This window comes from Callospermophilus lateralis, chromosome 11, assembly GCF_048772815.1.
Source record: "Callospermophilus lateralis isolate mCalLat2 chromosome 11, mCalLat2.hap1, whole genome shotgun sequence".
Classification (NCBI taxonomy): Eukaryota; Metazoa; Chordata; class Mammalia; order Rodentia; family Sciuridae; genus Callospermophilus; species Callospermophilus lateralis.
In genome coordinates, this window is record NC_135315.1 from 48,370,872 (window position 1) to 48,381,319 (window position 10,448).

Genomic DNA, 10,448 nt, shown 5'->3' on the forward strand with positions numbered 1-10,448 from the left:
CAGCAGTGGGAATGTTGTACATACAAAATGGACAGAGCAAGGAAAGCTGGGAATTCTGCGGGTCACAGTGACTGGTCCTCAGACAGCATCCTGTGCCAGGTTCCTCTCTGCTTCTGAGCCACCAGGGCAGCCCTACCAGGAAGGAGCAGGCAAAGTTTCACCCCCTCCCGCCCACATGTCCTATTCCACCTTCTCCATCTCAGGAGACACTCAATGACCTCAGGATACTCCTCCTTTGCTGCTTCTGAAGATCATAAAGTCCCCTTCCTCTGACCTCCCTTAAAACCGCCTCCTCCCACCTGGTTCCTTCATAATAGGCCTGGCTGTCTCACCGAGCACCAATCCAAAGTCAACCAACAACAGACCTCCCTTTCTCCAAGACAGGGAAGGCTTCAGCTTTAAACCTCTAGCACCACAAAAGAAAAGAAGAATGAAAGAAATAGTACAGCACCTCCAGACTAAAGTACACCCTGCCTCTCCTGATGCTAGCAGCATCCTGGTTCTGGTGGCCCAAGGGGTCAAGGAATTGGAACCTCAGAAGAAGAAATGCAATCCAAGTCCCCTGGGTCCTGCAGGGAAATTTACTTAACAAGGCCATAGTCATGTAAATGCCGTTTATTGATTTCAAATTTTAGAGTCAATCTGTGGACAAAGCACAGAAGACCATTTTGGTTACAGAACATAAGACAGGTGTCAACAACCAAGACAATGGAAAAGTAAAGTACCTTGAACTTCAGGAAGCAGGAGGAGGTGGGGGTGGGGGAGAAGGAGGGAAAGGGTCCCCACACTGCCATCTTCATCCTACACAGGAGTCACCAGATGGACTAAAGCCCATGAAATTCTGGGGAGCTCTAGGTATAATACACAGTTACACAAAGAGAACCAAAAAGAAGTCCCAAAAAATATAAGCATCCAAAATGGGGAGAAAGAGAGGAAAGGGCTGGGAAACTGCCAGAGCATGGCATCTTCATATTTCATTAACAAGGGGGTCAAATGATGCAGAGAGAAGCTGTAATACAAATGTATTATTTGGAGATAGAGAAAACGACCCGAAGAATAAAAACAGAACCAATTAAAGCAGCGACATCAGAGCTAAAGGGATAGGGAGGAAATTTCACTTTTATTCATAAGTTCTTCTATCTCTTTTGATTTTTTTTTAACCATGGTCATGCATGACTTTGATTTTTTTAAAAATAATAATTGTAGCGCAGCATGGTGGAAACTCGCCTATAATCCCAGCTACTTGGGATGCAGAGGCAGAAGTATCACAAGTTCCAGGCCAACCTCTGCAACTTCGCATGACCCTGTCTCAAAATAAAAGTAAAAAGGGCTGTCGATGTGGCTCAGTGGTACCACAAAAACAAACAAAAACTCTGTGTGGGGGCTGGGATGGGGGGTGGTATCCGGCCCGGTGAAGTTTCATCTGGGGATGGAACTCAGGCCCTCAATATTGCAAAGCATGCACTCCACCACCGAGCTACATTCCCAGACCTCAAAAAATAATTTTAAAATCTAAAAGGGAAACCAAAACCTTGGTCAATTGAACCAGAAATGATCAGGCTATCTTCTCCCTGCCTGGGTGCCCTGCAGGCTGCAGGACAGAGAGGTCAGTGAAGCGGCCAGAGCTCCTGAGACTGGAAAGGTTTGGGGGTCCCCCACCCCATAGCACAGGCAGCTAGCCCAGCATGTTCTTGCAGCGCAGCCGCTCCTCCTCCTCCTTCTCGGCCATGCGGCTCTCCAGCAGCCTCAGCTCCTTATGCACCGCCTTGCGCATGGACGGCTCCAGCTCCAGCACTTTTTCCAGGTCCGCCTTGGCCTCGGCCGCGTTCCACACCTCCGCGTGAGCCCGGGCGCGCACGTAGTAGGCCTTCGCGATGCCTGCGGGGAGGATCGCGCTGCACCCAGCTGCCGGGTTTGCAAAATCCGGCACCCCGCCCCCGCCCCAGCCCCTAGGTGCGTCCCATGCCTGTTTCTTCCTCTGCGAAAAGGAGATGACGCTAATCACCACAGTCCCGGCTCCTCTCCCTTGCATGGATTTTTCCAAAACCTGTAACTCATCTTATATTCAGAACTGTGTCTTCTTTTCCTGATAAATTCTCCCCAAAACTGCAGAATCTGAAGGTCCTAACCTGACACTACCCCACACGGTGACTATGGGGATGAGGAAGTAAGATAATTTTAAAGAGAGGACTTCGTGCCTGGTGCATGCGCTTTTGATGCCGTCACTGTTAATCTTGTTCAAATACCTTCTTCACAAATATTGCCATGTCACCGCACCCCGGGTACTAGTGTGGCTTTGTTACCTTTCTCTAGATTGATTGCCTGCCTCTTTAAAAAGCCTGATGACTACTCCACAAAATCACTAGTAAGTCGGGTGAGCTACTGGAGTGTGCGCACTTTTAAATACTTCCCACGGTGAGCCCCCCACCCCACCCCCCACCCCTTGTCCCCGGGGATACCTTCCTTGCATGTTTGGGGAAACCCTGCTGGGTGGAGACAAGTTTGAGGCTTCAAAAGGGATGGGGAGAGAAGTCCACGAAGGTCTTTGCAGGTGACCCTGTGACCCTGTGCCGGACACCCCTCCACCTGTTGGGACGCCCCGCCCCATGACCCGCACCTGGGTGATGGCGGAGGATGTCGCTGGTGTGCTCCAGCACCTCGTAGTACTCCTCCTTCTTCAGCAGACACTGACAGTAGTTGAGGATCAAGGTGTTGATCATCTTTTCCAGTTTCAGCCACTGCACATCCCAGGGCTTCTCCTGCCCAGTGCAGAAAATCAGCTTTGAGCTTGGGCAGCCAAAGGACCCCCTCCTCCCCAATCCACGGAGGCCAGGGCAAGACTGTTCCTCCAGAGCCAACCCCACCTCCCGCCCTAGAGGGCAGCCTCCCACCTTGGTCTGCAGGTTCCGCAGGCACACGATAGCTTCCTGGTACTTGGAGGAAGCATCCTCATAGCGGCCAAGCTTGAAGAGCCTGTTTCCTTCTCCGTGGAGGATGGGCACTGCCTGCATCTTCTCCTGGTTGTTCAGATTCCACGTCTCCCGCTGGTATTCGCTCGGGGCCTCAACCTGGCCCAAGAACTTCGGGTGAGTGAGGCAGGGAGCCCAGGAGCCCGCACCTCGGGAGAGACCAGGGAAGGTGGACCCAGCAAGGCCCCCTGAAGTCAGCTCTGTATTGACCACAGTGTCATGTGCTAGAAGGTTACTGGTCAGAAACGCATGCACAGGGGAAGGAAGCAACAAGGCCCAGGGCCCTGCCCTAAATCGATACTCTGTGCAAATTAGGAAAAGTTACATCTTCATCGGGACACTTTACTCCCAACATTCAGAACTGTCATGGATACTCATTGCATTACAAGATACATTGCATTACCTTATTGCCATCTGCTGGAAAGTTGTCATTATAAAAATACAAATGTGCAATGTCTACAAGGAGCACCTTAGAGGAGATGTCCTTGTGTTGTGCAACTGTTTGAGCAAGCCTATTAAGGCCTGTGTTTGCCACAGTTTTATTTGTGTTTGCCCATGTAGCCCTGAGGCTGAGCCTCAGCTTGACCTTAAGCTGATTCCTGGCCTGGCCTTGACCTAACCCTGATCCTCCCCGACAGCCCTACAAACATGTGCCCTCAATCACTCTGAGGTGTGGATGGGAGGGTGTGGATAGTTCCATGTAGCCTCTCCCAGATTTTCCAAGAACCAAGCCTGAACCCACAAACCACAGGGATCAGGCAGGAGATTGTGATCCTAAACTTCTCAAAACAAAAATGAAAGTAGTAGAAAAATGCCTCTCCAATAAACATGAACCACATTTCTTTTAAGTTGGTTCCAAGTGGGCTTTTCTCTTGGAAAAAAAAAAAAAGAACACAGGGATTTTTCTTTCTAAATTCCAATCCTTCTGAGGCCCTTGAACACTTTCTTGTTCTCTGGGGAGAAATAGGCCATATCAAGGCAAGTGGGGCTGGGGCTCCCCAGGATATTGCCTATCCCCATTCCCCCTCTGGTACTGGGACAGCCCCCTCGTCCTCCTGACCCCAGAGTCCCACCTGGAGCAGCTCTATCACAAATATCAGAGGCTGCGGCTCCTTCTGCAGCTCATCCAGGTCCTCGTAGCCCAGCGTGTGGTATGCAAACATATTAGCCAGCCCACATGTGTGGACGTGCCACTCCGTGGGGTCCTTGCCCTCGGCTACCTGCCGCAGGCTCCGGGACAGGATGGGGTAGACCCCTGTGTGCTGTGGGAGAGACAGATGGGTAGCATCTGGATTATCTGCTGAGAGTTAGCTCCCTTCCCACCAGAATCCACTGTCCCACTGTACCAGTAACAATTGTGATCAATTTGCCACAATTTGCCACTTTACCCTTATTAACTTCAATTCTTAACATAATCCAAGGACGGAGACATTGCTAATATCCCCATCCTACAGATAAGGAAACTAGAGCCCAGAGAGGTTCAACAATTTGCTCAAGGTCACACAACTAGCCAATGACAGAGCCAGAATTCCAACCTAGCTCCCTAAGCCATGCCCTTAGCCTCAAGTAGCCTGTGGTTGACTGTCACAATCTCTCCCCCAAGGAGACTCTGAGCTTCACAAGCCTATGACTCATAGGGAGGACAGTATATAGCAGTGGAGGGATCAGGGTCCCACTTCCAAGAGAGCTGGCAGAGCAACCTGACAATGCTGCAGACCAGGAGTGAGCCCAGGTCACAGCACCTCCCTGAATCCCAGTTCCCTTGGTGCCCTGTGAAGTGTTGAGGCTGTTGTAGGGATTAAAGGGGGTGGTACAGAACAGGTCTGGCTCATGGCAGCCACTAGGAGCCAGGATCACCACCTCAGGTGCAGGAGGGCTGGGGAGTCAGCCTTGGAGCCCCAATTTCCCCAACTATGCTTTCTGAGAGCCCACATCCCTGGCCAGACTCTGAGGTGGCCCGGCTCAGGCCCCCCAGCACAGCTTCAGACACACTCAGCACAAAGAGAGTAAAGGGACAGAGGGTAGGGATGAGGTCACCTTCCCCACCCCCATCTGCCTGGATTAGCTCCTTTGTGAGCACCAGCCAGATGGCAGCTGAGCCTGCAGGATTAAGGCTGGCCTGGTGGAGGGAGTGGCCCCAGGACTCGCTTGCTGAGGAGAGCAGCAGCCAGGACTCCCCAAACCCATCCCACAGCATATTGACCAGGAACTCTGGACCAGGCTGTCCTGGTACTGGGCATGCCCTCAGACTAAGGCCTTATCCTGCTGGACACCTGCCACCTGGCAGTACCAGGGCCCCTAGACATCACCAGTGGGCTGTGGGAGCTACAGGAACAGGGAGAAATCCCAGGAAGGAGGATAAAGACCAGGAAACACAGCCAAGTCTTGCAGTCTCTTGAGTCTCCTGGGAAGCACCTTGGAGAGAGCAAGGAAGGTGCCAATCTCTGCTCTGCCAGCCCTTGAGGCCTGACTTGCCAGGCTGCAGGCCAGCAGGGCAGCACAGTCACATACAGGTCTGCACACAAGCCTGCATGAACCCAGGATCCAGCCCTTGGGACTGACTCAGCCCACTGGGGCAGCAACTGGAGAAAGGGGAGCCCAGTGTCACCACCATTTTGGGGGCTTTAAGGTCATATCCACCTCACAGATTGCTTTGTTTTATCCTTCAAAGTTGCTTTTCTGTTTTTTTGGGTTTTGTTGTTGTTGTTGTTGTTGTTGTTGTTGTTGTTTGTTTGTTTGTTTGTTTTTAATATTTTTTTTAGATGTTGATAGGTCTTTTTTTTATTTTATTCATTTATTTATAGGTGGTGCTGAAAATCGAACCCAGTGCCTTGTACATGCTAGGCAAGCGCTGTACCACTGAGCCACAACCCCAGCCCGTCTGTTTTTGTTTCTTTAAATTAGTTTTCAATGATTAAACTTTGGGAGAGTCCACAGGCTCCTGCGGATTTCTGGACATGCCCTCAGACCACACTGGGCCACACTGGGTCCTGTCCCTTTGACATGGCAGCCATCCAGATGGAGATGAGGAGCAGCTGCCCCCTGTAGATGGGGCCACCAAGGTTTCTGACCCCTCATGGAATTTGAATTTGCAACCCCAGGCCTCACAAGATTGGGCACCAGAAATAGATCTGCATGGAGACCAGTATCCTCCCCCTGGGAGAGGGAGGAATACATTTCAGAACAGAAAATCCCAGAACCCCTCACTGACCCTGTCCCTCTGATTTAGGGAAGGGAGGGAGGGTCAGAGACCTAAACTTTAAGGCCATCTGATGAGGACTGTCCAGGCAGAGGGTTCTGCAGAGAATGATGCATGTGACTGGTAGGGGAAGGCCGGGTCTCCTTCTCAAACAGAGCTAATTGTCACACTGGTTGCCTACTCCTCCCAGTATTCAGGTTCTTGGGCGGAGAGATGCCCACAGAGGAGAAGCACTGACTAAATGGAACACACCAGGCCTTCTCACATTTCCTGATCTGGATGCCACCCTTCCTTCCTTCCTTCCTTCCTAGGCCTGATGAATTCCAAGTCCAGTTCAATGTCATCTTCTTAAAGAAATCCCCTCAAGACCCTAAAGCAGTTAGTTGTCCCTTTTTTGGTGTTTTTGTTTTTTAAATTAGTTTTCAATGATTAAACTTTGGGAGACTCCACAGGCTTCTGCGGATTTCTGTCCCTTTGTGGTGGCTTTAAAGAACTCTGCTCTCACTACTTACATTGTGACACTGGATGCCCCACATTATAATAGTCTAGATATCTGTTCCTCCAGAAATTGAGTTCTTTGAGGGTTTCAGACTTTGTTTCATTTCTAACACTCAGAAAAGTCAAGTCAGATGCCCAGTGACAGTTTGCTAAGTGGATGGATGGATGGATGGATGGATGCTTGGAAAAAGAAAGAGAGAAATGGACAGATGAAGGTTTAATGATGGAAGATGAGACTATGAATGAATATTGGTTGAAGGGAAGAATGGATTAATTGAGGCCTGAGTAGGCAGATGGATGGATTAACAGACAAAATGTGGACATATGGGTCTATAAATAACCGTGGAAGTTATGTATGGCTGCGTGTGCCTGTGTGATCATGGCAACTGTGGGCTGGGAGGAGGAAATGTGGGGGGCTATCAGGAAAACCAACAATCACTCTGGTATAAAAGTGACCAGATTGTGAGACGAGCAGTGCACTCATGTGACTGTTGATGTGGCCAAAAAAGCACAGACACCACGGAAAACCCAGAGCCATGCCCACAGGGCAGAAGCAACAGCAGCTTGTAGTTTTGCAAACAACAAATCAATCAACTAATCAAGAATTTATTGACAGCTCCATGCATACAGTTCTTCTGAGCTAGTAAACATGCATCCTATGGGGAGGGGGTTGTTGGTGACAAAGCCTGTCTAACATATGGCCTGAACTAAAGGTGCATATCCATTTACAATTATCCATTTAAAATTATATAATTTTAAATGAATATGCACCTTTAGTTCAGGCCATATGTTTTAAACTAACTGAAACTACAGAAAAAGCCAATTCTCTAAATTCTTAATGTGATAAAAAATAAAATTCCTTTTAAAATTAGAAAGCATCCGGATGAATAACAAAGGGACTGGCACCAAGTCAAGATGCTCAAGTAATATTTGCTAAGTAATGAGTGACACGTTGGGTGGGATCGCCTAGTGGTGGAGGATGGAATTGCAGCCTGACTCTAAGAATCAGGCACTTTAAAAAAATTTTTTTAAAAATCATGCACTGGACAAAGGAGTGAGGGATCACGGCCCCCACTTGGATCCTGTCCCTCAACTTGTTTGGCTCAGGTCACGTAACTTTCTCTCTCAACAGACTCGTTCCCTTTGCGAGTATATTGTGAATCTCAGTTTTAGTAAAATGAAGGAGTTAATCTTTAAAATCTTTTAACTCAGAATTATAGTCCCAGCTTTTCTACTGCCCTGTATGCACTCACATACATAGCATCATGGAATCCCCAAAAGAACCCTTTAACTTCAGCTTGTATTTTACTTATAGATGAGGCAATAGAGTGGCAGGAGGGAGGAAGGACCTCCCCAGGCCACACAGCTAATAAAAGAACAGAGTTCAAGTGCAGGTTTATTTCTCTCCCAAATTACTCTTTCAAAAGGTCGTTAGCCCCTGGTGAAATAATATGTAGGCACATCCACCATCAATAGGGAACATTAAGGGGGAGCTTTTAATGGATGGATGAGGTTGTCAACTCCTGAGCCCACCCATCAATCTTAATGTCACAACAGGAGAAGCAGGCATGGTGTGCCTCTCAATGAGAGGTACACAGTACCATCCATGACCTACCTTTGCAAAAACAAAGAACCTGAATCTTGTCCAGCCCTGTAGACCAAACTCCCAATTGAACAAAAGTATGGGGAACAGAGGAACGTGTTAGACAATTCCATAGAAAAACAATGAGAAAACTCAGAAGGTGAAACTTCTACAGAACAACTGACCTTGTTCCTCCAACAAACCCAAATCAAAAAATAAAATAAATCCCATAGATAACAAGAGATTTGGAAGACATATCAATAAAGCACTACCTATGGACTTTGGATCCTAATTGAACAAACCAAACTCATTCACTTGTAAGAAATAAATGAGGGGAATAAAAACAGAGAAATTCTAAGTGACTGGAGATTAAATGACATGAAGGAATTATTCAAATTTTAAAAAAGATTTAATAATGACATTGTGGTTATGCTTTTAAAATATCCTTGTATTTTAGAGATACACATTTCAATGTTTACAGATAAAATGAGCTGGTTCTGGAATTTGCTTTCACCATGTGGGATGAGGAAGGTTAGTGCCTCAGGGGTGGATAAAGCAGGACTGGTTATGAGTTGTTGGCCTCAGGTGGTGGGGACTTGGAAATTCATTATGCTTTGGCTTTGACTTTTATGTGCAATCGTAAGCAATGTTTGTCTATGAGTTTTGCCATTTCCATATGGGCCACAGAATAAGGAGCCTAATTTCTAAGGATAATTTCTAAGGGCGCATAAATACAAAAAAAAAAAAGTTGGTTTTTTTTTTTTTTTTTTTGCAATGTTGGTAGGTCTGGGGAAGAGGGAGAAAAAAGCAACTAATGGCCAAAAGTCTTCAGGATCTTAAAATGTTGTGCAAAACGTAAGAACTGTAAAGTGGGTGGGCTCACACCCAAAGGGCATAGCCTCCCACTCCCACACACCCTCAGCCACTCATGGCCCTGGTTGTCACCAAAGGGCCTATTCTTTTGGTTGGAGATATCTTATTTCCAATGACAGGGAATGAGGATGCGGGATTTGCCTTGGAGAGTTTGGTTCCCACTCCCAACCTTCCTGAAATGCTACAGCTCTGCAAAGAAGCTGGAGGAGCAGATGGGGGAGTGGGCCAACGTGGATTACTCACGATGATGTCACACCAGAACTCTGCCACCTCGTTGATCCGCATGGACTTCAGCAGGGTTTCCCAGACTTCGAGCTTGAACATGTTCCCCATGATGATGTTCATGGGATGGCCCACCTGCTTGCTGTCATCTATCACCGTGCGCTCCTCGTCGCATTTTGTGGTGCGGAAATGAAAGGTCACCTGGCCACCAAGAGAGTTGACCCTGGTCTGCACACCTCCCAAGTTCCAGAAGAAGCCCCCACCGCAGCAGACCCCCAGGGATGCCCTCAGAGGTCAGCTCACCCACACCTGATAAGTTGATAGGGCACCCCAGACAGCATGAACCTCCTCCCCATCTGTTTCCTACCAGGGACAAGGAGTCCACATCTCTCTCCCAAAGGACCCCATTGCCTCTCTCTGCTGCTCTGCATGTCTGAAAGCCCTTCCTTAAATAAGTTCCAGGGGGGTCAAAGACACATCCCTCAGCCACCAGACATTTGGGGACAAACATCATGACCCCCAAGGGCCCTTTCTTCTCACTTAATACTTTGGACTCCAGAAAATTCCCCAAAGCCCCTCCTCTCAGCCCATACTAAACTTTAACCAGCAAAGTATTAAAAATGCCCTATAAATGGGTGCCAGCTCAGATGTCTGGGGTGGACCATTCCAGAAAAGGACCGCCAGACTGGTCTTGGGCAAAGTCGAAATCTGGTGGACGTGCAGCGTGCACAGCTGAAAAGAGGAAAGCTTCCATGGGGAGCCCCATTTGGTGGGAGTGGGGGGACACTTACTCGGGATCCTGTGATGAAGTTTGGGAGCTCCCCTGTGCCCCCGTGCAGAATGGTCTTCTTGACCCCTTCCACATTCAGGAGCATGGTGGTGTCCATGGCTGCAGGTGGAAGGAGATGCCCAGCCCAGGCTGGGATAATCTCATCCCAGGGGGAGGACACCTAAGCCGCTGAGACACTTGAGGATTTGCTTGTGGGGGAGGGATGGGGGGAGGGGTCAGGGCTACTGTGGTCACTTCAGGCAACTTTCTTCTGCCCCATCCATGACCCCTCACATTGATGAAAAGCCTCTGCCTGACACCCACCATTATTGTGTC

At 48.6% G+C, this 10,448-nt stretch overlaps 1 protein-coding gene across 1 annotated transcript; it reads right to left on the reverse strand.

The window, feature by feature from the left end:
- Nucleotides 1–1,675: 1,675 nt before the first annotated feature.
- Aipl1 (AIP like 1 HSP90 co-chaperone) lies at nucleotides 1,676–10,230 on the reverse strand. The gene is made up of 6 exons (XM_076870808.1): nucleotides 10,135–10,230; nucleotides 9,365–9,544; nucleotides 4,043–4,231; nucleotides 2,892–3,068; nucleotides 2,618–2,759; nucleotides 1,676–1,878 (listed from the first exon to the last, which is right to left on the reverse strand). The coding sequence occupies exons 1-6, from the start codon at nucleotides 10,228–10,230 to the stop codon at nucleotides 1,676–1,678; spliced, it is 987 nt and encodes a 328-aa protein (XP_076726923.1).
- Nucleotides 10,231–10,448: the final 218 nt, after the last annotated feature.